The sequence below is a fragment of the Calidris pugnax genome, unplaced genomic scaffold (assembly GCF_001431845.1).
Source record: "Calidris pugnax isolate Ruff unplaced genomic scaffold, ASM143184v1 scaffold54, whole genome shotgun sequence".
NCBI classification, from domain to species: domain Eukaryota; kingdom Metazoa; phylum Chordata; class Aves; order Charadriiformes; family Scolopacidae; genus Calidris; species Calidris pugnax.
Window position 1 is genome coordinate 14,349,704 of NW_015090864.1, and position 27,778 is coordinate 14,377,481.

At 39.6% G+C, this 27,778-nt stretch overlaps 1 protein-coding gene across 1 annotated transcript; it reads left to right on the forward strand.

Annotated features, from left to right (window-relative positions):
• The first annotated feature begins 3,447 nt into the window (after positions 1–3,447).
• ITGB1 (integrin beta 1) lies at positions 3,448–27,778 on the forward strand. The gene is made up of 15 exons (XM_014945019.1): positions 3,448–3,521; positions 3,765–3,850; positions 5,362–5,584; positions 7,405–7,575; positions 7,866–8,104; positions 9,411–9,566; positions 10,548–10,643; positions 11,570–11,659; positions 12,378–12,518; positions 12,648–12,850; positions 14,748–14,986; positions 16,471–16,693; positions 17,906–18,138; positions 19,420–19,586; positions 26,547–27,778. The coding sequence occupies exons 3-15, from the start codon at positions 5,437–5,439 to the stop codon at positions 26,610–26,612; spliced, it is 2,172 nt and encodes a 723-aa protein (XP_014800505.1). The 5' UTR covers positions 3,448–3,521; positions 3,765–3,850; positions 5,362–5,436; the 3' UTR covers positions 26,613–27,778.

Here is a 27,778-nt window from a genome sequence, read left to right on the forward strand (position 1 = left end):
GAATTAGTGTTTCTATAACTCTTATCCTCTTCTTTTGATCCCATTTGCCCAGTTAATTTTCTGCACAGATGCTACTGCTGTTCTGATAAATACATACAGAAAGCCGCAAAAGCCTTTAGTGCTGTGGATTTTTAATTTCTAAATATCGTGATGATTAGCAGACTACAAAAGGGCTAAATTCAAATGAGTCTCACTCTGGAGAATTAATCCTTCCTTTTTCCTGTTGTCACTTAGCGAGTCTCTCATTTCAAATTAGAAGCTCCAGAGATTTCCATCAAAGCTGATTTTATAAAGAAAAAATTCTATTCAAGCATTCCTGTTTGTAGAGACGGTTAGCAAAAATACTTGGAAAGCAACAAGTCCAAATGTTGAAGGTTATATCCATGTTTGTCTTCCTAAAATATTTATCAAAAATAGAGTACGGTTCACAAATGTGCAGAAATAATTTTGAAATGAGTTTTTCAGCAGCACACCATTTGCAGCCTTTTAAAAAGGATCCAACTGGTGATATAGTTGTTAAAGAGATTCCAGTACTTGGCAAGCTTACCTTTTGTAAGCTTTGAGCTGGTTTTTTTTTTTTTCACAGGGGAAAAAAATACCATTTTTTTTTCAAAGATTCTGGGATATTTTTCAAGGATTTAATTAAGAAGGGGAGAGTGAGTATAATAGAAAATATGTAAACGTTGTGCAAAAAAACTCATTTATTTCTTGTAACAATGAGTTCTTTTCTGTTCCCGTCGCCTGTGGTTGAAGACTGAGAGGGGGAGTTTCCTGGCTGCCTGGTGTAGTTGGGCCTTGTTTGTTTTGGTTTATTCCCTTAATACAAAATCTGCATCAGGGCAGTGCCCATGGTGAGTTGCAGGGGGATGTATTCGATGCCACTGGGAGCCGGGAGCCCGTTTGGGGTGTGAAGGGTGCACTGGGTTTCGCTTGCGTTAAAGAACAATTGGAATCGCATCCAAATTAGCAAATCTTTGAGTTTTTCCAAAACTGAGCAGACGGAAAAGCTATTAGGCAGTGGAGGTAAAGGAAGGGAGCTCGCTGTGTCGGCGGGCAGGCCGCCGGCTCTGGGAGAGGCATCGCCTCGGCCTTATATGGAAGAGGACATTTTCCTTGTTAACTTTACAGAGACTCGGTGCCCAGAACTACATTCATCATGCAGATGCATTTCCACAGGAACGCTTCTCTTCCAAATGGTCTTAGTCATAGTTTTAGCACTGTGTCACATCTTTGCTGACTTATTTATATAGTCTGCATGGGCTTGCTGTGCATCCGCTGCTAGTCTGCCCTAAAAAGGTGAACTGTTTATAATTTTCTCGTTTTAGCTAACAGAAAAGACAGTACTAAACCGATGCCAGCAGCTTAGTTTCTTTCCTTACTGAAAATCCCACCCCGTTCTGGGCTGTACTCAAAGCAAAACTTCTTCTAGAGGAACAAAATATCCTTTTGTTTGCGGGAAGTAAGGTTTGTTAAACACAGACACATCTACCATAAAATCAGAAAAGAAGGAAGCTAAAATTTGAGCACCCTGGTAAGGTTTTCCCCTCCAGACTCCTGCTCCAAAAGGTGTGCTCCTATGCCATGTAACCACTCTCTTTCTCTAACCTTGATTCAGTCCCTTTGTCTGTCTTCCACCTACTCGCACTTGTTGGGTCATGGTTCCCTTCTGATCAAGGTTCGTGGTTGGCGTGAGTTTGGTTTTCTTGCCTGCAGAGGGGACTTGATGCAAAAGTGTTCACAAAAGAGAGGGTTTTGCGAATGAAGGACTGATCACCTCTGCAGAGATGGACAGAGGGAAAAATTGGAGTAAGATATGTGCAATAAGTAATGCTCAAAAGTTAAGGTATAATTCACAGTTCAATTTTTCTTTGGGTTTTTTTTTTTCCATCAGTAATTTCTGATGTGCATATACCCAACATCTAGCAAAGTCGTTCCACAGCAAATTCTCTTAATTCTCCTATGTCTAAACTCCCTTCCCTCACCCTCTGGCTACAGCTTCCACTGCAGAGAATAGTGGGCCAAAATGATTTATCAGAAAAATATGAACCATCTAGTACTGTTGTTGGATACAGTTTGTTAACAAAATTTGTTTGAAACCTTCTCCACCGGATTTTAGAGCATCTCTCCCTCCTTTGTTAGGTCTGGCTGGATGCTCAAAGTAACAATTATGAATGACCCTAAATCAGCGTGGGAAAAAGAAAACTGCGCTGTGCTAATTTAAGCATTGCTCAATTTGCTGCTGATTTATATGAATAATAGCACATACCCTAGAAAATGACAGGTTAGTTTTAGGACTCTGCCAAATTTGCTTTTCCTTGGCTATATTGCAAGGTATTTTTTAGAACAAAAGGATATTAAGAATATTGATGTTTCCAGGATGACTAGAAAGGCTTTAATTAGCAATAACATTTTAGGGTGACCAAGGAAATTGACAGTCAGGGTCCAAGTTCTCAGAATTCTTACAATGAATGAGAGAGAAATGGAATTTAAAATAGTATCAAAATTTCAAAGACAGGACAACTGACTCTGGCTGACTACTTGCTGTTAGAGTAGAAGAAAATTTAGAAGAAAATGGTCTATTTGAAACCTATTTTTAGAATATAATCCTAACTCCGGAGTACTAAGTGAAGTCTCACTACTAATTAGGGTAAAAAACAAGTCAGTAAGCCTAAATTGTGGTTTATAAGCATTCAAACCTTGTCTCATAAAACATACAGATTATATAGTTCATATGTATTTATTTTTTGCCAGGCTTTCATTAAGATTTATAGCACTGAACAAAGGGTAGAGTGTTTTCAGTTTTTTTCTCTAATAAGAATGGTACCCATTAATTTTCTGTTGTCTAAAGAAGCAAAAAAAGGGGCTGAGTTGATATCAAGGATGCTTTATGTTACGTATTGTGAGATAAAATTTCTAGTTTGGAATAAAAGGTGCAAAGTTAGACTGTAAAATGCCCTTTGAAGAGTCTGAGGAAAGTATTTTGGAAAGGGCTTTGCAGTTTATCTTAAAACAGAGACTTGAACAGAGACTTGAATAGAGAAGCTCCATTTCCGTATTGTATTTCTGCGGTATCTTTATTTAGAAGTCTCTCTCTGATAACTTGCAGAGCATAAATATTTTTTTTTATAAGATGTTAACAGAATGTTTGGGTTCTTCCCCTCCGCCTCCCCAACTGAGCAGCATTTCCCAATTTCTCATAGCTTGCTGGTTTACCTAACATTTCAAAATAATGTAAGAAGGTGGCACCCTGTTCAATATTTTCTAAACACGAAGTTTGCCCTTTGAGCAAAACTCTCTGGCTGGTACGGCTAAGATCATTTGATTTGCATCTGCTCCATGTTCCTTGTCTCCTCTGAAACACAGTTAGATGTCTGCAGTTTTCTACAACTTTTTTATTTGTTTACTCATTATGATAAATCATATAATCTGGTCTTCTGCTTGTGTATTTCAGACTAATTTAAAGTTGCTCATATGGGCTGGCGTCCTCTCTTGCTTGATATGGAATGGATTTGCTCAGCAAGGTAAATCACTTGATTTCATTGCAGTAGTTTAATGTTGCTTTGCGACTATATATGTATTTAGCAGTTATTTATGTAGATAAATATTTAATTGTTAGATGAGTACTAATGGCAATATGTCAATTATATCATGTTAATAATCTGTAGTTAGAAGTTAGTTTACAAAGCTAGAGTGAAACAAACTAAAATTCTGTTGTTGTTAGCACGTTTTTATAAATGAAGTGACTGATCTGTGTTCTTTGCTAGCTGGAAGCGACTGCATAAAAGCTAATGCAAAATCATGTGGTGAATGTATACAAGCAGGACCAAACTGTGGTTGGTGTAAAAAAACAGTAAGTGTTGTAAAATTCCTTTTATGGTTTGTTTTTTCCCCTTTGGTTTCAAATTTTAGTAAATACTTAAAATGTGTAGAAGTGTCTGCTTTCATTAATAGGAGTTTACTGTAGCTCTTCAGTTTAATATTTATTTGTACTTAAAAATTCAGATATTATGATTTTCCTGATGTCCTGGTTTGAGCAGAATGGCTTTTCACAATGTGTTTACTTCTCCTTTTCTAAATCTTAACTGTATACAGACCCTACAGGCTGTCTCATAGTTATTTAAAATCATTCCAGCATGGAATCTGTCTGGGTATGCTTAATTATATTCTTCCAGTGACATTAGAGTAAGAAGTAATTTTAGACTTAGGTGGAGTAGGGGAAGAGATTGAAGGTTTTCTTTTATAAAAGAAAGATGTTCAAATTTTAGTTCTCTGTTGTTGGTAGACTTGGGGTGTAGGAGGTTGGTTTGTGTGGGTGATTTGTTTCAGTATGAAATATAAAGAGTTGTTTCTTATGGAATTAAACATTAAATACAGGAAATACAAAATGTAAGATGATTTTAAATTGTGTGACTTAACCAGCATATGCTACAGCTCGTCTTTGGTTTGTTAATGAAAACTGGGAAATTTTCCTGTTTCTTGCTAGAAGATGTTAATGTGTATTTATTTCCACATAGCACCTACTTGCTATCCCCCAAACTAGCTTATAAACTTTAAACATTTAATTAAACTGACTAACTTCAAAATTTGGCCTTGAGCTCTCAGATTCGTTGTAGATCCTGGTTACCAAGAACAGATAAGCTTAAAGATACATTTATTTATATTCATAATTTCAGGCAGGTATCAGAATGGCCAAATTTCTCAGTTAGAAACCTTATTTATTCATTTGAAGGTAGAGTTTTTTTTCAGGTTTGAGTTAATAGTTGTTGTTGAGAACAAAGTTACATATTGGTTTTGCTTATGGATCTTACTTTCAGCATTGAATTTCCCCAAAATAAGAGTTGTCATCGGTTCTTCCCCTGCTCTGTCAGCAAATTGCCATTATTTTGTCGTGGAATACCAGGGGACACTTACATAATCTTTAATTAAAGTCTTTCAAACAAAAAAAGAGGAGGAAAAAAGAAAGGGAAGGTGGTTGCCAAGTAGGTTGTACAAATAGGTTGACATTATTGACAGCAACATGAAGATGAGAGCTTTTTCCATCTGCTGTTACTTTTAGAGTAGCTGATTTAAGAGGGTGTCCTGCTTCTGTCAGAGGTGACATTGGGCATTTTTTTTGTTTGTTTGTTTCATCTTGCTTACATCTTATACACAGATAAGTTAAGTAGATGCAAACTCCTGGACTAACTAGCGGTCATTGATTTATTTAGTACAATTTAACATATTTCAGGATGGTGTGTTTTATTAGTGAACTTTAAAACAAAACAGCAAAAGAAGATGGAGTCATTGTAAAAAGTGCTGTTGTGGGAAGAGTGTAACAAATTGCAGAACTGTAAACTTGATACTCTTTTGCCTGTTTTCTAGGACTTTTTGCAAGAAGGAGAACCAACATCTGCCCGATGTGATGACTTGGCAGCACTGAAGAGTAAAGGATGTCCTATGGAAGATATAGAAAATCCCAGAGGTAGCAAACAGGTGCTTGAAAACAGGGAAGTAACGAATCGTAAGAAAGGTGCTGCAGAGAAGCTGAAACCAGAGGCCATTACACAGATCCAGCCACAAAAATTAGTACTGAAACTAAGAGTCGGTAAGGACAGTTTCATTCTAGGCTTCCCATCTGCATCTTTTGTTTTGAGCGTGTAACCATTTTGTTCCAGGAACTCCTATTGTTCAGATAGGCTGAATGATAGTGGAGCTGTTCAGGTCTGCCCCAGGTGTTTAGATACTTCAAATACTGTTTTATTTTTAGGAAAGGTTAGATACAATATTTTTATCACTTGTTCCCAATATAACTTCTGAGAAAATAGGTACAGCATGGACTCGGATATATCAGAAAGGTAAAATTGTTTTGGTTCCAGTTGATGTTTTTCTAGTGTGGCTTCTTAGAATGAAAGTAGAGGAGCGTGCAGAAGAAGTTAGAGCGTTTCCTTTTCCGTGAAGCACTGCTGTCACCTAAAGTCTGCATGTCTGAACTGAGTGGTTTTGTAGTTATGTGGCAAGGTTTTTGGATTGCTTGTAAAACACTTAGTTTCCGGGGTTAAAAATGTGGACACAGGGCTACAAAAATAAGAATGAAGTAGCTGTGTACCGTTTCCAGCCCCTAAAGAGAATTTTATTTAATTCAAATGAGGAGAAAAAAACAGGCCCAGCAGCCCATACCGTGCTTGAGGATAATGGAGATTGTCCTTAAGGAGAGTTCCCAGGTACTGCAGATGCATTCAACAGTACCTTGTATTTACCTGGAACAAGAGCCTGTGGTTGGGAATCAGCTACTTGGTGATGATTGCCTTAATAAATGCAAGATGATCCAAAGAAGCTTAGCACAGTGAGGAGAGGGAAGGAAAGAAAATTTATTTTGCAATTTTGGTATTGCCCCTATTTGTTTCTAATATGAACCTTTCAGTTTCAAACCAAATTATTGTCCCTCTGTCAGCACAGAATTTTGTTCACCAGAACATTCGAGGGACCTGGGCAAAGAGAGCCGAACTACCCGGGAGATTATTACTCTGTTTATAACCACTTCTTTTGGTCACAAGTTCTCTGATAAGGGACAGTGGGCTTGCAGGGGGCAATATTTGCTTTCTGGGCAGGCTCTTTGAAACACTAGCTAAGGAAAACCTAAAGCTTTTAGTGTTTTGGTGGGTTTTTTTGTTATTTTTAATTATTAAGCAGACTTAAGCAGCAGCAATATTGCTGAAGGGGATGGGGGAAAACCCTTCTAATTCTAGTCCTTATTTCATATATAATAGGCAAAAGATTACTTCTCCATTTTATGCAATCGGTAATATTTCTGCAGTGTCCTACAACATCTGAGTGAGACTTCATGCTTCTGTTGGCAAAACTCAGGGTTTGGGCTTACAATTGCAATAAATAGTAACTTGCCATTATCTCCCTGCCTTTTCGGTGCTGTCAGCCTGTATTTGATGCAAAGTATCTTGAAATACTCTGTTCAGAACTGATTTTCTCTTTATAAACCCATTTAAACAATGTGGTTTTTTTAAAAAAAAAAAATTAAACCCTGATAATTTTGGGAGCCATCTTGGGTGCAAATAGATATGGAAAACTTATGCCATTCGATCTTATAGGAACCTTGTTAAAATTATTGCAAATATCAAGATTTAAAATTGCAGAAACTGAGAGGCTTGATTTTGGCAAAGTAGTATTTTCAGTGGGGAGATAAAATTCCTTGGAAGTATGAAGTTGGACATCTGAAAGAAATACTACTTGAAATTGTTTTTCATCATACTTTGTTGTTGAGCATTTCACTTAACAAGAGAAAAAGATCACTCACCTTTGGTTCAAAACCTCCATCAGTATTTCAAAGACTTTCCTTAAAAAGGCATTTTTCTTGTCAGTGTAGCAGTGGAATTTTTAATGATTCTGCTTGTTGTTTAATCTCTGAAACAGGGGAACCCCAAACATTTTCATTAAAATTTAAGAGAGCTGAAGACTACCCCATTGACCTTTATTATCTCATGGACCTCTCCTATTCTATGAAAGATGATTTAGAGAACGTGAAAAGTCTCGGAACAGCCCTGATGGTGGAAATGGGAAAAATAACTTCAGACTTTCGAATTGGTAAGAAAGATTTGCCTGTTCTAAAGAAAAAAAATCCAAATTTCCTTGATGTTTTTCGTATGATTACATACAAAGAGTAATTCATTTAAACTAGCAGTATTATGGCAGATATTCTAATACATAGAACCTGTTGAGGAACTTGGTGTTGATGAAGAAGGTGGAATGTGAACAGGTATGAGAGCTATTTCTGATGTCAATTCAGCTGTAATACATTTGTATTCTGTTGTATTGTGATATAAATAAGAGAATTCTGTTCTTCAACTTACGGGTTTTTTATTGTTCTGTCTTAGGCTTTGGCTCTTTTGTGGAGAAAACTGTGATGCCATATATAAGTACAACACCAGCCAAACTCAGAAATCCTTGTACGGGTGACCAGAACTGTACAAGTCCATTTAGCTATAAAAATGTGCTCAGCCTTACCAGTGAAGGAAATAAATTCAATGAACTTGTAGGTAAACAGCACATTTCTGGGAATTTAGATTCTCCTGAAGGTGGATTTGATGCAATAATGCAGGTTGCGGTTTGTGGGGTGAGTGTGTGTTGATTTTCTTTGCTATTCGATGAAATTGTTTGAATAAAGCTTTAGTGTTTCATGGTGGCTGACATTTGAACGTGTCACCTCATGCTAGCACAACAGGCTGGAGTGGGCAGACTGCATGGATACAGGCATTTGTCTTTTGTAGAGACCTCTAGTGAGCAAATGAAACTGGGAAGTGTGAAGGTCATGCTCATAACAGATAGATACATTCCAAAGACAATGTTTTTAAGGGCTGCTACAAAAGAAGAGTCAAATTCTGCTCACAGGTGTATGAAATCCTAAATAAGCAGCTGCTCTCAAATTGTTTCGAAGCTTTATATGCTGCTTCTAGTTGTTGTTTCAGTGAATTATAACTTCTGCTAGCTTCTCAAACGGAAGTGGATGGAAACCTGATTTTTGCATATTTTTGAAGATTTGATCTAGATACTGCCTTCTTTTTTGATGTTTCCATAGTCTGATGGACCATTCTATGCACTTGTACAACATGGATTCCCCAAAAAGTCATATCCAAGTTCAGTGGTTTGCTACCGTATTATTATCCTGTTGATCAATGGAGTCAGGACTTTCAGAAACAATCTAGAGTCTTAGTTTAAAACTACAGTGTAAGATAATCCTTCTGAGGGTTTTTTGTTTGTTTTTTATTTTTTGTGTTAACTGGTATTCATGTGACCTTTTTATATGGCCCTTCCCTTCAGCTCTGGAAGAACTAAAAAAAAAGGATAGGGGAGATAACAGAACTATGTCCTGCAGTTGTGGGTTGGGATGCTCATGGTACAGCAAAAAAGGGCAGTCCTCTGGCAAGCTCTATGCCGAGGACAAATCAGACTAGATTGGCAGAGTCCTATGATTCTGGCATTTCCAGAAGGCAATGCCCTAATCTTCAAATTCAATCTTGCAGCAGCGTCCCACAGGCTCAGGTTGTCCTCTGTGCTCAGGCTGCGTGGTGGTGACATAGAAGTGGACTTGGGAGCATTAAAGAGCTGGACTGACATGCTCAATTTTGAAAACCGTATCGCTTTTCAGATACTCTAATGAGGGCTGAACCAGCCAAAGAACATCTCAAAAGGAATGTTTCTTGCCTTTGGTGAAAGTCCTACAGCAGAGGTTTTAGAGCAGACGTTTAATTAAATGCAAGTGCTTTTAACATTTGAGTGAATTGTATGATTTCTAGGGTGACACTGTGCAGTATGGCTTAGGTCTGTCTACTTTTTCCTGCATTTATCCCTCAAGTGTTAGTCCCATTGCTATTGGATAAATTGGTGCAAAATACCAAATATCCATTTGTTTGTTTCCCCAGGAACAAATTGGCTGGAGAAACGTTACAAGACTATTGGTGTTTTCCACGGATGCCGGATTTCACTTTGCAGGAGATGGTAAACTCGGTGGAATTGTTTTACCAAATGATGGGAAATGTCACCTGGAAAATAATATGTACACTATGAGCCACTATTACGTAAGTCTTTACATCATCACCTGGAGAAAATAGTATTTTGTGATGCTTAAGCTCAAAAAAACCCAACCAACCTCATTAGGTCATCTGGTATAGTTTCAGATGGCTACATCTTTTCAAAGTCACCAATTTACCTCTGTTTTACATCAAGTAACTTCAGCTTAACTAAAGCAAATGTGCAAGCATTAATCCAGTCTTGATTGGAAAATTTTGAGAAATGATGGCTTTCACACTATGATTTATGGTGTTGGACTTCAACCTTTTTAATAATTAATAATCCTGCATGTGCACTGGCATGTAGTGGCTGTGTCCCCTTATTTTACCATTTTGCTAGCCTTTGTGTTCAGAAGTATTTTACTACTGTTAAAAAAAATAATGTAAACTAGAGAGCTCCTTGCCAGGTTTTTAATACAACTTGAAACCTTATGATGCAAAATTTATGATAAAAGTATGTTTAACAACACTGACTTCATGGTTTATTGATAGGTAGATCAGACAAAAGGTAAAAAACATTTACTGAATGGGGCAAACACAATAAGCTTTACAAATTTTATGTGTTCATATATTCGTAAAATAGAGTATTGCTCAATAAAAACCTAACATTAATTCAGTTTTATTTCATGTTTTCTTTATGAAACAGTGCAGAGTGGTGGTTTTCACTGAGATAAGTCATATGGAAAACTACCAAAGGTAATTTTCCGAGAAGATTGAGATGAGGGATTTAACTTGGAGACTTCAAATGGCAGGGAATACAATAATGTTATTGTGGAAAAAACAACCTACCTTCATGGGGCATATACAGAATCTTCAATGTGTGTTTGTTTTCAGGGATTGTTTTGATTTAGAGCTGTGACATAAGCTGGTTAGGTAAATGCCTTAGCTATGTTTCTAAAGGTAATTTGTATTTATGATATCCAAGTGTTTCTGATTGTTTTCTAGCTTGTGTCACAAATATGAATTCCATTTTATGCTTGATTTTTATAGGATTATCCCTCTATTGCTCATCTGGTTCAGAAGCTCAGTGAGAACAATATTCAGACAATCTTTGCTGTTACTGAAGAGTTTCAGGCAGTTTATAAGGTAAAGATAAATAACACGTATTTCTGGTCTCTCTACGTTTTTCCGTCAAACACAAAGACTTACTCAGATTTGCTCTGAAATCATTAAAATTGCTTGATTTGAAATTAAAATGAATATGGAAGTAAGTGATCGTGGAAGTAATATTTTGCTATTCATGTTTTTATTAAGCATTTTTCACTTGTTCAAACGGATACTGAATGCGTCTGTAATTTCCAAGGAAACTGGAAGTGCCAATTCCAAGTGCCCCTCCTCCTTGCCCCTCTTTATTGGTAGGAGGGACTGGAGGACATATTTGCAGTGCTACTTTTTATGAACACTTTTACAGCAAATAGCTGAGGGAGGTGTGGACACTGAATCAAGAAACAGTTATGAAAGCATATTTTGTCCTTTGTGGTCTGTTTATATTCCTGATGTTTAAAATTAACTGAATTGCTGGATGTGATTGTGAAATAGGAAATGACTGTGTAAAGGAGATGCATATTTTTCCTAGTTTTAACCTAACAGGATATTTTTCTTTTTTTAGCAATATTCAAATTGTAGCTTTTTTCTTTTTCTTTGGAAATCATCTTGTATCTGCCTATCTTTAACGCACTAGAAGTGTGCTGGTTTTTCTTTAAGACCTTGAAGACACATTGTATGTGGTCAACTTGTGCAAAAGAAGGTCTTAGAATTCTATTACCAAATTTAACATGAAAATGCAGAGGAAAAGAAAAGGCTGGATATTTGTTTATTCTAGTAGTGTTGTCTATAACCTCAAAAACCATCAAGATCACTGTCAGCACTTTACCCATGTGTTTTGAAGTACTTGATCTTGTCTAGTTAATCCACCAAAGCATTAAATCACCACAGAGATATTTATAGGACAAATTACACTTTGTTTGTTAGTAAGATTGTAATTTTCCTTTTACTTTTGTAAATATTGAAAGGAACTGAAAAATCTGATACCCAAGTCAGCAGTGGGAACATTGTCTTCAAACTCCAGCAACGTGATTCAGTTGATCGTTGATGCATACAATGTAAGTTCAGATTTTATTTGGGTTTTCTTTATTTTTTTTGCTTTTAAGATCTTCTGAGTTTTTCAGGCAGATACTCCAATGTGGATTTTATTTTTTTTCTACAAAATAGGAAGTTAGTACAGTAAACTATAAATACACCACCATCGCAGTGAAGCCACATTAGACATAGACACTGGCAATAAGAGGTTAGATGACTAGAAAGATGTACTTGTAAAGCCACTTAAAACAAAACTACAAAGAAAAGGCATCATCCATGTCTTCCCTTTAAAAAAATAAGACCCACAACCAAAACCCTGCTGTTTCTTCAGCACCTTCAGTTCTTGACTTCTTTTTGTGTGGAAAAGGCCCATTTTGCAACCTCTTGACCCCAAAGAAAATGTCACCATCAACTTCAGCATCTCCTGGGTTTGGCCCCAAAATATTTTCATCATAGCTGTGTTGTGTAAATGAGCCCCATTTCTCCTTTGAAGTACATGGGGCAAACAGTTGCCTCCAACGTCCGTAGAGAACCTGTCCTGGCCCTGCCTAAGAGGGATCAGCCATGAGAAGGGGTCACCACAGCGTGGCTATGGGCACCCCTGGGCTGGTGTTTCTCAACACAGTGGAACTTACACGTGTGCCCATGGGGTTGGCACTTAGACTGTGCATAGTTGTATAATGTCTTCTCTTCAGGAAATGCTTATGCAACACAAAAGTTAGTTAACAACCATTGTTTTAGTCCCTTTCTTCAGAGGTTATCCTGGAAAACACTAAGCTACCAAAAGGAGTGACAATCAGTTATAAGTCTTTCTGCAAGAACGGAGTGAATGACACACAAGAAGATGGAAGGAAATGTTCTAACATTTCAATCGGAGATGAGGTAACTTACAATATATCTGCTCCTAATAAAATTTAAAATTCACTTAAAATGTCCAGCCGTCTGTATTTTTTTAATAATACAGACAAAACTCCTTTTAGTAATGTGGGCTCCATTTATTTTTCTTTGCAGGTTAGATTCGAGATTAATGTAACAGCTAATGAATGCCCAAAGAAAGGACAAAATGAAACAATTAAAATTAAACCACTGGGATTCACTGAAGAAGTGGAAATTAATCTCCAGTTCATCTGTGAGTGTCAGTGTCAAAGTGAAGGAGAACCCAATAGCCCAGCCTGCCACGAAGGAAACGGAACATTTGAATGTGGGGCATGCAGGTAAGTAAAAAGACATTTTGTTTATTTTTGCAAAAGAGAAATGTGATCAAGACTTTTATTTCCTTAATTAGGTTTACTATTTTTTCAGTGAAAGGACAAGAATTGCTGTTACAGACGTATTTCTTTTATGATATTTTTACATACTGCCTTATCTCTGCAAATGCTCCCTATGCTGGAATTCACATTATTGATCATTAGATTGGCACTATCATACAAGTCAGAGTTCAGATTTGGCCTTGAGTCAGTCCTTTAAAGGGTATAGGTCTTACTGCTTTTTCTGTTCTGTTATTTAATTTTGAGGTCCATGTAATATGGCAAAACTATGGCTTTATGGACAAAATTAATTGTATTACTTTGTGAAGTTTTTGCAAGTATTCATACTGATCTAACTGTATCCTTCTAACGTGAGGTCTGTTGATTTAGAGAAAATGAAAGGCTTCCTAGTGTTTTGGTAGGAGCTGCTACCCAGATTGGCACCAACTGTTTCATTGCAGGAAAGAGTAAAAAGTCGGAAAAGAACCACCTTTTATTTTGGATGTCATCCTAGTCCCTTCTTCCTGCTTTATTTCTAACCTTCTTAGGTCTTGTTAAACTGTTTCTTCTAACCTATAAATCTTTCAGAGTATATATAACTTTTTGTGTACTTACGCCTTCGAAACATCCGTTCCTGCACATCGCAGGGATTAGATGACGTGAATTCCTTACTACACATTTGAAAGTTAAGCAAAATGATACTGGACTTTCTGAAATTATACACAGTGAACACAGAACAAAATCTCAGTGTCAGTGGAGTCTGGTTGAAGATCAGTCTAGTAAGTCAAGGTTCAAGAAACCTACAGCAAAAATGAAAACCATTTCCTCTTGGAAACCCTTGAGACAAGAGTGGCGAGAGCAGAGGAGTTAGGATCTTCTCTAGGAAAACAAGGTCCAGGACTTTGGAAAACAATATTGGTTCCCTCTCAGTGAACTGAAATACAATGTAGAATTCTCATTCCTTGTGGTTTGACACGTGACTCAGTATCTTTTGCTTTATTTTTAATGACTTCACTCTTAGAGGACTTTGGGGGTAGGGTGGACTAACATCTGCCTCGTGATGTTGGTGGTGGGTAATGCGGTGTTTGAAAGACTGAGGTATGGCCCCCTAACTGCTCGGTATTCTGGAAGTTGAGGAATAAGCCACTCTGGATCCAGTATTTATGGTCCATTGCTGCATTTTGCAGTCAGTTTTTGATGTTCCCTTTAAATTAGGAGAACAGATTTTCCCACCTTTTGTGTAGAAAGACTTCTTATTTGATATCGCTGTCACTGGTGACCTGATGATTTCATGTGGAGAAGAACAGTCCTTGGTTTTTGCAACAATAGCAGTTTCCTGATGGAACCGTTGCCTCTGAGTGATGCCCCACAGCGTTTGTCAGTCATTGCTGGGAACAAGAACAACCTCCATTTGTTCATCGATACATGAGAAGTGCTGATCCCCAAAGATTTCGGCTCAGCAGCTCTGAAGATCAGCTACTCTCCTGCCTAATTGCTGTTCGTGGAAAATCTTTTCATTCAAAGATGACAGCAGCTACAGTGAACAGTCACTGTCACTTAAAAATAATTATTGTTCTGTCATATGAGAGAGGGATTAATAGTGGTTATGTGGCAATTTAGTTAGAGGTGGTGACAGTTTCTCACCTGGAATGAGTAACTGGAATAGGAACAACTTAGTCCAGTTTGCTCCAGTGGCTTCAAGAAACGGCTACGTAGATGTCAGCTGGAAATCTCATTTGAAGTTTAACTGGGAATATTCCTTGACAGAATAGTCACTTTTACTTATGCTCTTTGTGCTATTTTTGTGATCTTTTTATTGTATGACTTTCAAGTCTGTATTTTCAGTTGTATTTTTCCCTTGCAGATGTAACGAAGGACGTATTGGAAGACTCTGTGAATGTAGCACAGATGAGGTGAACAGTGAGGATATGGATGCTTACTGCCGGAGGGAGAACAGCACGGAAATCTGCAGTAACAATGGAGAGTGCATTTGTGGACAATGTGTGTGCAAGAAAAGAGAAAACACCAATGAAGTGTATTCTGGCAAATACTGTGAATGTGACAACTTCAACTGCGATCGATCGAATGGTTTGATTTGTGGAGGTGAGAAACCACGGCAGAGCTTTCTGCAGGCAGAACCAGCCAGCAGTTCACAAGCCCGTCAACTCTCCCCTGTAGAGCAGTGATACTTGGCTTACAGATCACAGCTACTTGCTAAGGGATGAGAATAACCACAAAATTAGTGATTGAAAAATGTCTATTAATAAAACAGCTCTCTCTACCATGAACATAGATATAGTGTTAATACACATTACACCTTCCTTGAGTCTCAGCTGCAAGAAGGATGTGAAGTGAACTTGACTCCTGCTGTTTATTATGGAGTTACCCCCAGGTGTTACAGCAGTGAGTGCTGAGACAGCTTGGCCTGAGACTGTGATTTATACTGGCTCAGTGTAACCACTGCGTCAATAAAAAGAGATGATGACCTCAGCTCACTTGTAATAGTGAGTGCTTGACTCGGTGCGTGGCAAGATACCAGTGAGATGTTATCATGAGGCTATTCTGAAAGGGAAGTGAAGATCAGAATATCCAGGATCCAGAAAAACACCTTAAATGCTTGAAACAAGACTCTGATGGCAGTAAATTCCTGAAATCAAAAGTAATTTAGAAACTCCTCCATCAGCCAGCATCTAAATTATTTTGCTGCATCTGGTTTTGCCCTGTAACTTCCCTATGCTGATTTGCACGTGGAGATACCTGGTAGGAGTGTAACCACTACCTCAATTTTGACTGTGATACAAAAATGAAACGGAGAAGCCCCTAAGCTTAACCTAAATTATGAGAACACCTCATCTGATCTGCTCAGAGTACACGATTGCTCACCTGCTCCACAAAGGATAGGAGCAACGGTGGTGGTGTTCCAAAATATATGGTGACAGAAGTATTGACCTAAACACTTTATTCTCAATGGAGAAGGAGGAGTGTTGCCAAGGATCTTTCCATTTCATCTGGATCACCCTTCTGGAGGTACAGGCATCTTGTTTCCCGCACAGGGAGCCTAAGGAGCATGAAGCTTGGCTGGGTGAGGTCAGAAGTACAGCAGCTGAATGTCGTAGGGAGCCAAAGGTGTTTTGTTATTCTGAGTGGTGAAGTCTAAGATAGTACATTCCTCATCTTTTTAGGTCTTGCTTTATAAATTTACATAGTGATAGATATGAAGACCGTAGTGATTAATGCATCTGTATACACAGAAAATTGTGAACCAGAGCATTGCTGTAATGCTCTCCACCCAGCAGAGATGGCCATCATGTTACACTGCGCTTGATCAGCTTTCCCTAGTTTTGTTATTTTGTTTATGAAAGGAAATCCAAATCTGGGAGAATGGGGAAAGGGGAGAAACGCCTGTAAGTAGTATTTCAAGGAGCTAAGATTTACTTTGTAGCTCTTATCAGTGTTTTCATTATCTCACCACCAGGGGTTTTTTTCCCTGTATTTATCCTGAGATGGTGAACACTTCCTTCTTACTGCTGCAAATGTTATGTTTTGCATTAGCCATCATTTCACTGCAATATCCTTTCAATGCCCAGGAAACGGGATCTGCAAATGCCGAGTGTGTGAGTGTTTCCCCAACTTCACGGGCAGCGCGTGCGACTGCTCCCTGGACACGCTGCCCTGCATGGCCTCCAACGGGCAGATCTGCAACGGGAGGGGAACCTGCGAGTGCGGGACCTGCAATTGCACAGACCCCAAGTTCCAAGGCCCCACGTGTGAGATGTGTCAGACCTGCCTTGGCGTCTGTGCAGAGCACAAGTACGTACCTGGAAAACCCAGTCCCAGATTCTGTGTATTTGAGTTTGTGGTATTTACGTGTGAAGAATTTTTAAAATTAGGCTTCTGATGCTGTGCTTTATTCTACCCTGAAAGGTAGGGGCATCGTATGATATCATCCCTTTAGATGGTACATAACAGTAAAAGTTGTTGGGTGAGAATCAGTAATTACAAACAAAATAGCAATGCAGTGTTTTGAATGGTAGGTTTATTATTTCTTAAATTCTTTCCCTCCCAATTTCTCTTGGGCATAGAAATGCATACATTATGTTAAATCACTTTTAGCCATTCAGATTGGCGTGGGCAGGTTATAGCTTTCCCCTGTTTTGTGTATGATTGACAGCCAACCTTCTGCAAAGCTGCAGGGAACGTTGCTCTGTCTATAATGCGACGGGCGGTAAAGTCCCATCATCTTGCCCTTTTGAAATCCATGTGACAAAAGACTTAAAGATACTGTGCCATCTCCAGAATAGCTAAAACTTCAGCTAAGCTTTTTGCTTAAAATTTTTATCTGAAACAGTGTTGAAAAAGCCAAACTCTCCTGACAGTGGAAAACTAAACCTAGATTTGTGTGGGCCAATGAAATTTTTATCCCTGCCTTTTCTGCACGGAAACGTTGAAATAAGTATATGATTAGTGTGGGGCTGATTCCTGGCTCTGTGCAGCTGACTTGAAGGTTTTCTCTCAGCACAGTCTTTTTAGTATAAAAATCCTGCTCAGTCTGCTTTTTTCAGTGATTTATTCAGAGTGATACACCATAAAGCTTGTCACTCAGTTTGTTCTTTTTAACCTCTGTATCTCATGTGCTGTTTCACTATAAACATTCTTTTCCTACACTGCCTTCTCTGAGAGCGTTTGTCTTCCAGGTGGAGGTGTTGAAAAAGTTGTTTTAGGCTTATTTCCTTTTGGAGATTTAGGTTGGGCTGGTTGGTTTGTTTGTTTCTGTCCTTGAACCTTTTGGGTCATCCAGGGGAAAAAAGGAATTTATTGAAGGGGGCTTTTGTTAATTGCAAGTACATAAATGTTCTGACTGGTAAAAAGCTGTGTCTTGCTTTATTTTTTCCTGGCCTTTATGGCAAAAGTATTGGTTTTGTTGGAGTTTTTTTCCACATTTTCATGTTTCTTTTCGATTAAATACTAGAACTCTTTTATGAACATACTAGAAAGCATTGCTCCCCATGTGTACCTCCCCAGGGACTGCGTTCAGTGCAGAGCTTTCGATAAGGGTGAGAAGAAGGAGACGTGTTCCCAGGAGTGTATGCACTTCAACATGACGCGGGTGGAAAGCCGAGACAAGCTGCCGCAGCCGGGGCAGCCGGACCCGCTGTCCCACTGCAAAGAGAAGGACGTTGACGACTGCTGGTTCTACTTCACCTATTCTGTCAACTCCAACGGCGAAGCCAATGTCCACGTGGTAGAGACCCCAGGTACGAACACGATGTTGCTTACTCTCCCTTTGTCTGTCTGGTTAATTCGTGCAGTTGTGGTGTACAGCAAAGTAGGTCCGGTTGCATTTAACATTCTGGTTTTGTACATTTAGCAGTGTGTGATCTCCTGGTTTATATAAGCCTGAGAAAAGTAAGGTATGTATTTTGTGTGTTGAAAGGTTTAGTGCAGTATCTACTCAGGGAACTTTCAGAATTGGTCATTTGGCTGGTCATCACTTAATACAAGTCAGTGCTTAGTGGCTCTTAGAAATAAATATTACTTCCATTCAGAATGCTTTAAATTCTCTAAAAATGTGGTCCAAAGTATAGAGGGAGGACCTTGAGCCCCATCTTCTTTTTGGACAGGTTAACACATGCCTGACACTTTTGGGGCTCTGACCTTCTCTTCATGATGATCTTCTGTTGCCCTAGTTAAGAGCTGAATCAAGCCTCCACGCACCAGGAGGCACCTTAAGTGTTGTGCCGTAGGAACGAGCCCTGTTCAGCAGAGCTGTGCTCGGTGCAGCAGACACCAGTTCCCAAGGAATTCCTGTTGTGTCCCTTCCCACCTCCCTCGCTCCTGCAGAGGCAGCTGCCAAGCTGAGGGGTCTGCATTTGGGGGGAAGCAGTGTTCTGTTGACAGCACAGGAGCTGCATTTGCTTCTGAATCTGTCATCTTGTGCGTTGAGCTTTGCAAAAGCCCTTGTTCAGTTTGTGTTTATTCAGAATTTTAAATTAATAGAAGAGTTAAACATTTTTTGTTACATATCTCTATATATTATTACATATATCTATTGTTACATATCTCTATATATTAGCTACTAACAGTAACAGCCATCTGAGGTAAAGTGAGGGACACCCTTTTTCTGTTACGCTGTCGATGGAGTACGTGGGGACTGTTCTGGTGCTCTCTGGCTGGTTTATCCCTCCAGCACCACGCTCACTTGGAGCTCTTGCATGTTCAAAGTACAATTGCTGGTTATTTTACTCCAGAACTCCAAGTGAATAGCTTAAGGGGGGTTAACAGTGTGTAGACTTTATCATCAGAACATGAATTGTTCTACTGCTAAGAATAAATGCAAATTAGGAGGATAAAAATAAGATGGAATGTTACAGGATGTACACATTCCAAAACTTCCATTATTTGAGGGGAAAATAGTATTGGCATATCTCCGATATTCAAAATGCTGGCTTTAGTACAAAATAAAATTTTAAAAGCATCTGGATCTGCATTCCCTTTAGCGTTCTGTAAAATCCTGCTTCCCTTGCTTTGTTCCCTAGAATGCCCCAGCGGCCCTGACATCATTCCCATTGTAGCTGGTGTGGTTGCTGGAATCGTTCTTATTGGACTTGCATTATTATTGATTTGGAAACTACTAATGATCATTCATGACAGAAGAGAATTTGCTAAATTTGAAAAGGAGAAGATGAATGCCAAGTGGGATACGGTAAGTCAAGAGGCTTTTACTCACATAGAAGCTACAGTAAGTGAGGAAGAATAGAAGATTTTTGTTCACGTGTCTTTAATATTTCAGATTTTTAATACTGCTTTTTGGTCTACAGAGAGGAACAGAATTATCCTTATTTTAAGCTGACTTTAAAGCACGTTATGTGTCACCACTGGCAAAAAACCCCAAAGAAACAAAAAGAAAAACAACCAAAAAACCCAGCTCTTGGGTTAGAACAGCTGGTAACTTCAGCTAAAATACAATTTCAGAGAGAAAATGTGGTGGTGACAGAATAGTTCACCTTTGCGGTTCTGCCATGCTTTACACCACCTTATGAAATGTTTCATAGAAGATGAGAGTCACTTGTATAAAATGAAGAAGAAAATTTAAATTTATGAAAGAGATCTTGTAACTACTCATACTGGTTTAGTTGGGAGATTTCAATAACTGGTCACAGAATCATGGCTGGTTCTGGTTTGTTGAAATCTTCCCAACCCCTTGTCACCGGAAAGGCGCAAGAAAACAAGCCTGTGTCCACAGGCTTTGGTGGGCTGCAGGGTCACTGCCTCTGGGGAATGGTAGGGTCTGCTAATCCAAACCCTGCGCTACACTTCTGTAGAAGTCAGCACCCACCTATGCTTGATAAGAGAATAATTTTGTAAAAATATTGTAAGAAGTCTTTAGTTTTATTTAAGAAAATTAATTAATTATATGCTGGAAAAAATACTACTAACACTTTCCTTTACATATAGCATGATTTTTTTCAGTGATAGTTGAGAATGTTACTCTTCTTTTTTTTATTCCTGTTGAACTATTCGCCATTGACCGTTTCTTTTACTTCAGCAAGAAAATCCAATATACAAGAGCCCTATTAACAATTTCAAGAATCCAAACTATGGACGTAAAGCTGGTCTCTAAGTCTCAGTTTGTATCTTCTTTCATTTTCTCCCTTTGCTGTTTTCCTTTGCATGTCACTTCAGACTCACTTGTGTGTCACAGTCAGTTAATCACAGTTTGAGTCTTGCCTAGTTCATCTAGTGCGGCTTTGGTTCTGGGGTTTTAAAGAATGCAGCTTGAAAATGTTTAACTTGTTCTGACATCAAGATTGCTTGCTTACTAATACCACCGGTACTGGCTTCAACTAGTCAACAAGTGATTTTTTTAATTTATTTTTTTTTAAATTCTTTATTTTAGGCCAGGGGAGGGTAAGCGTGTGGATATAGACTAGAACAGCTGTTAGGACTGAAAAAGCTCTTTGGATCATGGAGAGAGACATTGTTTAGGGGAAGGTTTGTCTTCTGTTTCCTCAAATCAGCAGTCAGTTTGCTTAAAGTTGATATGTTTGCAAAGCTAGTTTAGATATTCCTCAGATATTCCCAGCCTATAAATACCACTGTTTTTGTTAGAATAACTGGCAACATTCAGAGTAGCCTTACAGATGGTTTTTTTTAACTGCTTTGGCTTGTTAACCTAGTATAGAACAAGCTCATTTTTAAAGTGTGAAATGCATATTTCTCCTGATTTGATAATTAAATATGCATCTTGATTATTTTTTTTCATCCCTATTTCTATTGGAACTGGGAATATCACAGTCCTTGTAGCCCAGGGGAGGTCTCCATAGGAAAAAACATTACTAAGAGAGGAGGAAATGTTCTTGTCTCCTCCAGAAGCATTTTTCCCCAGTTTCTTAGTCTCTCCTAAACTCTGCCTGGACACCTTGCTTCTGTTTGGAAATGCTGAGTTCAGAAACAGCCGTGTCCAGAAGAGTGAGTCAGTAAACCACAAGCGATTGGCATCTTCTGTAGACTTTGAGGTTGCACTTTTTTGAATGTTTTAGGTGGTGGTCTCCTTCCCTGGGATCCTCAGCTGCTGGGGAAGGAGTGAAAAAGGCAGGATGAGGTGGGGAATGGATGTCAGAAGAGTGAGTTAAATAGAGAGATCAGATCAGAGGGAGGGGAATGAAGAAGCCGGGAAGGCAGCACATCCCTTGAAATATCCAAGGGGCTTTTTCCAGGAGCCAGTGGAAGGGAAGGATCTGTATCTCCAATGTTACTCTGCTGCCTCCCTTTCTCAGTGCTGCACTCAAAAGATTCTTGTAAAGGAGAAACCAGTGGAGAAAGCAGGAATTAAGGGTATTTAGGCTTTTACCTGTCCTCACTGTGACAACATTTTCAAATATTGTCTAGCGTTCTGAGCCCTTCCTTGATGAAATAGACTTTCCTTTTCTCTTTGCAATTGTTTCACTTTCCAGTGTGTCCAAAATTGATTGTGAAAACGTTCATTTTGCTTGCCACACCGACCACATTCACCTCCTTCCCATTTTTCTTCTCAGAGTTGATTATTCTGGGGAGGAAATGGGAGTTCTAGTTCCTTTCTAACATTTCACATAATCCTTTGGTTACATCTCTGTTACCTTCTCCTCTGCTATTCACTTGTGCCCGTTGTGCTGCATGCAGGACAAGCGTCTAACAAACTGTACGGTGTGTAACTTCCATTCTGTGCTCTCCTTCTCTACCCCATGACTCTCTTGGGGGCTGATGTCCTCAGTGCTGCCCTTCCTCCTCACAATGTTCTTCTTGCAGAAAGGTTTCCTCTTGTGTAAATGGAGGGATTGACTTCTGCCTTCTTGTTTCATGCACTGCAAAGATTAAATGTATGAAAGAGTGTGGGTTTTTTAAACATGGCTATCATTTTTGCTATTCATAGAAATATCCAAACTTTGGGGAGAGAGGGAGGTGGGTTTAGCTTGATTGGCCACCAAAAAGGAGATCAGTATTGGCAGAATAGATGACCTCTAAGAAGTAAAAGAAAATCCTCCTTTCCCCTATAACTAAGATTTTCAGGAGAGTCTTTAGATTGTTGGAGGGACCTTTCATGTAGGTGAGGAAAGAGTTGTCTTGTATTGCCAAGGCAAGAAGGTCATCTGCAATGCCCTTACAAGAGAGCTACGCTGCAGTGGGTTCCCCCCAGGTGTGCCCTGTGCAGTGACACAAACGGCCTGCGGTGTGTGTGTCACCTTCCACAGCGGGCACGCACACGGGCCCTTGGTTCCTGCAGGGGGTAAACTGCGGCACCACAAAGCTGGACATGGACCAGGTGCCCAAATACTCCACCAGTCCTGGTCCGTGCCGTTGTGAGGGACTTGTCGCCACAGTATCCCTCCTCAGGGCAGCGGGGATGAACCCAGGTCCCTTGGTCCTCGGCCTGCAGCCAAGGTGCTGCTGTCTGGGGGTCCTTGCACCGCTCTCGGGCCTTGCTGTCCTCCTGGTTGACGTTTGTGCCATTAGGAAATGATTTACTGCACAGCAGGTGGGCTGCTTTCCTCTGCTCCTCCACTCCTGGTAGATGGTGCCCTCTGTTGTCCGTGTTGCTTTTAACCTTGGCCATTGCTTCATCCTCTGAAGCAACTGCCACATTTGTGGGTTGACAGATGACTTGTTTTATATTAGTGTAAAATAATGATGGATATTGAGAGATTAAAATAGTAAGAACCAGCTCTTGAACAGTGTATGGGGATGAGTTTAAGTATTTTAGAGTGTAGTTTCTTGCAGTAACTTAGGGCTTAAACCAACTGTAAAGATAGCTTAAGTGTCTGTTGAAACAGTAAGTCCATGGAGAAAAAAAGGAATAAGAAGGTTAATCAAACATCCTATATCATAGGTTCATCTTTAGGCAACAGTAGACTGAAGTGTTATTTTCTGAACAGCCCAGTCTAGTTGAAAATGAGAGTACTGTTGTAAGAACATACCTTCAGCAGAGAATAAAGAGCTATTTTTTTTTTAATCTTTATGTATTTCACTCGATCTTGTATGTGGGTTTTTTTTATCTTTATGTATTTCACTCGATCTTGTATGTAGTTATTGTTGTTTGAGTTTTATTTTGGTTTAAGTGTGCATGGTAGTTTCATTTATAGGGGCATGTGGCAAACGTGTGATCCCTAACTTTGCATGCTTCAACCAGTGTGTTCTCTGCAGTGGCATAAAGCAAAGGGGTTTATTGAAGAGCAGTAGTATCTGCCTAAGATGGCAGGTTTGGAACACCGCGTTTCAGGGGCCAGGTCTGCTGTCTCTGAAAGCACACACCGTGTGCCGGCTGTGAGGGGCCCCAAGGGGACCAGAGTCGTGTTGGACTAGTGGACATTTATTTACCACTTCCATGTTAGTTTTAACGATAAGGTGTGTGTAGCAGCCCTCGTCGGAGCGTGGCTGGGAGCTGCTGCAGCCTGTCCCTCAGGAGACAGCAGCAGAGGAACTGACCATCCATTGGGCCTCTGTGCTTGTAGGCAGTAGAGCCTCGAGAGCCATTGAGCTGCTCAAACGCAAGGTTGGGTTAAGATGAATAGTTCTCTCTGTTGATTAAATCTCTGTTATTTGTAATGGGAACTGAGACTCTCACCTGACTCGGGCAGACACCTATTTCAGGGCCTTACTCAGTGACCTGAATCCTGCTGTGTGCTTCTCACAGTCCTCAGAGTTCCTGGAAACATAAAGTGCAAGTACAAGGGCAGACAGTAGAGTGTTTCAGTTCCTGTGTAAATAGGGCTTATGCTAAATAGAGAGCATGTAAATGTCAAATTCTGATTTCTCTTGAAAAAGGATTATAGTAAAAAATTTACAACCTTATTATGCAAATTGCATTTTAAACCTGATTCCGAATTCAGACCCATTGTTTGAAGAGCACTCTGGAAATTTCCAAGTTTTAATCCTAACCTTTAGACAGATTCCTACACTATCTGATAGAAGTTATCTCTCTCTTACAAACCAGAAAATGTAAACACACACTTCCCTGTTTGTGCTGGGGTAGGCTCTTCTGCAAAATGTGGAAGGTTAAAAGCACAGTGTAAGAAGTATTATACAATGTCTTGCCACTGAAAAGGTGCCCAGTATCCTCTAGTCTGCACGTGATCCAGCCTCTGAAGCTTACAGATTTTCATCATAACCTCCACTGATTTGTACTTGTAAGAACTCTCCATTAGAGCTTGTCAAGGAAACAAACAACGTACGTTGCCAAGAACTTTGAGGCTGTAAGAACCCGACATAATGAGATACTTCAGTTACAGTTTAGATCCCTCTTCCCTGGCTGTTTTTCCAGATGAATTTCCATCTTACTATTGCAAGGCTTTTCCGTTAAAAACATTGGGAAAGGGGGTAGTTTTTCATTGAGTCTGGCTGAGAACTACATACGTGTTGAATACAACACTGTATTTCCATGATTAAATAAAAAACCCCACATTAACTCCCCATCCCTTTCCAAACGAGTAGCTGATACACCTTTGATCAAGACACAGCTGGCCTGGGAACTGCTCAAAGGGTCTTCTGCTGTCACGGTGAATTTATGAGGTGTAGTCAGCACTAGACACCTGGTTCCTCCTTCACCTTGAGTCAGATGACAGCGACTCAGATCTTGAGAAGACGGAACAGAGAACCTTGACTTCCACTGTCCAGCAATCCCAGTTCTGGCTGGACTTGGGAGAGCCTGGGCTGGAGTCTCTCAGGTGTAGGGGGGATTGGATGTGCCTCATTGCTCTTTGCTTGCAGAGGAGCCAGCTTTCAGGAGAAGACACCCTTTTTCTCTGAGAGGAGCCAGGACAAAAGGCAGGACACCCAGCTACATGGTCTTCCTTAGCAGTGGGTAGACCAGCTACTCGCCCCGTACCAGGCCTTGCAAACAGAAGGCAACAAACTTCCAGGAATTGTGATACAAAAGCTTCACACCAAGTGGGTTCCTTGCTCGCCGTGTCACCTCCTGGCACATCCTGTGGTGTTCCCAGCTGATTTCCCAGGTTTATGACTGATAAAACAGACACACCTGGTGTTTGTGTGTCTAGGGGGAGGATATCCTTTAATTGACTGTAGGAAAAGTTGTTTTAACCAGAAATATTTACAATGCTATGTAATTTAATAGAGTAGAATTTAATTAATATGGCTATATAGGCCATGTCAGGTTGGGGGGAACTTCAAAAGGGAGAGAGGTTCCCTTCCTGCTGCTGAAGGGCAGAGATGGCTCTGGGCAGACTGGCACTGGGGCTGGGATCTGCGCTGTGGCTGTGAGGGCACAGAAGGGCTCCCTGCCAGGAGCAGCGGTTATTGAGGCTGAGGATCAGGCTGTGGTGAGGGCCCAGAGCTGCAGGGCCAGTAGAGATCGGGAGAGTCCCAGTGGCAGCACTTTCTCCTACTAAAATTTATCTATTCAGTTCAAGCTGTTCATCTTAGGTGTGCAAGGAAATCCTAAGTGGAAGAAGATTCGCTGAGATAAAAGGAAACCTGGGAACAAAGGAAGCTGAAAACAAGCTTAATTTAGAGGTTCTCAAATCTCAGCAAGGGAGAGTGTTCTGTAGGCATTTCTCTTATCAGTAAAAATAATGTTTTTATTACAGCATTTCCACCAGCACAGAAGTTTCTTAGTTTTAATTATGCATTTTGTGCACAGGGGCGTTGGGGGGGACCTGCAGGAATAAAACAACAGTGACAAGTACTGGATGTTCTATGTAAATATTGAGTGTGTATTATCAAATTATTCCAAGCCTTTCCACTTTGTTTCTAGAATTATAATTCAAGATAAGCTATTTAAATGTTTATTATAGAATGTGGTCGGTGGCCAGTCGTGATTTCAGATGATGTTTGTTTGCAATTCTGTTCTTCCAAAAAACCATCATGGGCTGCAGCCTCCCGAGCTGGCGGCTCAGCCCTGGGGTGACCCCGTGAGGTTCGGCGTTGGGAAGGAGCTCTGTGGTGTGAACTGCAGCGGGCTGTGCCCTAACCCTTTGCGTTGGAGCTGAGCATGCCTCTGTCCCAGTTGCTAGAGGGAAAACTAGTGTGACTTAAGCTCTTTGTGTGTACCAACCAAACATTAATGGATAATTTCTTAAGCTAATTTCTTGGGCTAATTTTTACACTTCTCGCAACCACAATGCTTTGTTCATCTCTTTAAATGTTAATATAAATGTTTTTCTTTTTCTAGGGTGAAAATCCTATTTACAAGAGTGCGGTGACAACTGTGGTCAATCCTAAATACGAGGGAAAATGAACACTGCTTGTGTAACTTCACAACACTGTATGCAGCATAGCAATTTTTGTAGTCACAGTAAGATAGATTTAGTGCAAACTGCAGTGATTTTACTAATTCATTACATATAGGTTTGTTTTCCTGTGCAGGTTTTGAAAATGTACCATATGTAATTTTTTTTTTTTAAATTTTTATTTTGTTTTTGCAAATAAAAGTAATCAGTGCCAGGGGTCTGATAAAAAACTTGAGACTGTGTAGCCTACTCAGCTAAGGTCACATGGTGCCTTTTTGACCTTTTCCCACTCCCGTGCTGTGAATCCAGGTCTTCTGCAGGGTGCGATACTGCTCTGGCATGACTGGGAGGGAAAGGGTTAAAGCAATCAGCATGAGGGCTCTGCCTAGCCATTTAGTATTATTAAACTTTTTTAGCTTTACAGGGAAATCAGGGCTTGAGTTTGCAGATACAATTAAACTCATGTAGCATGGAGCTGCTGGCTGATTGGTCTTCTACTTGCTAGACATATGATTAAGTATATGGTAAGTTGAGTAAGTTGGATGGGAGCAGCGTAAAAGACTGAAAAGTGTGTGAATACTTATTTTTAATTTTTTAAATTGCTTATTGCCAGGTTGTGGTTAAAATGAAAGAGTTTGAGAAGAATGTAAAGAGGGAAAAAATAGCTTTAAAACATGTGCCATTACTGAAGAAGTTGCTGACCGGTAACTTGCGTAGTTTTCTTTGTAAATTCAAGCCCTGGGTGGCAGTATCATGAAGAACCTTACCAAGACATCCTCAAAACACATAAGGGCCTTACTTCATACTGTGTCTTTATTCTGTAATGTTTCCTTGGTTTAAAGCCTGGTGCTTTGTCACCCTTCTAATCTTTTTAACGTATTTGGTTGCAATTATTTTTGTAATATTTTTGTATCGACACAAGCTTTTTCTTTTTTTTTTTCCCTCTCTTTAGGGGCAGTCTTAGCTGTACATTTGCCTTTACCCTGTAGCTAAGATTGCGTAGTTTGTCATGTGACGCGAGTCACACATCATTCTTGACATGTGCCATGTATATTTGCCTTCGACCATTCAAACTGCATCATAGTCATATTCTTGTTTTAAGTGCCTTTTTATTTTAACAGATGTTCACTTTTTACAGTGCTATTACTGAAGTTATTTATTAAATAAAAGTACC

Coding starts and splice junctions, on each gene's coding strand:
- ITGB1 (XM_014945019.1), top strand. CDS start 5,437: ATGGAAGATATAGAAAATCCCAGAGGTAGCAAACAGGTGCTTGAAAAC. Junction 7,576..7,865: donor AACTTCAGACTTTCGAATTG/GTAAGAAAGATT, acceptor GTTCTGTCTTAG/GCTTTGGCTCTTTTGTGGAG. Junction 18,139..19,419: donor CCACGTGGTAGAGACCCCAG/GTACGAACACGA, acceptor TTTGTTCCCTAG/AATGCCCCAGCGGCCCTGAC.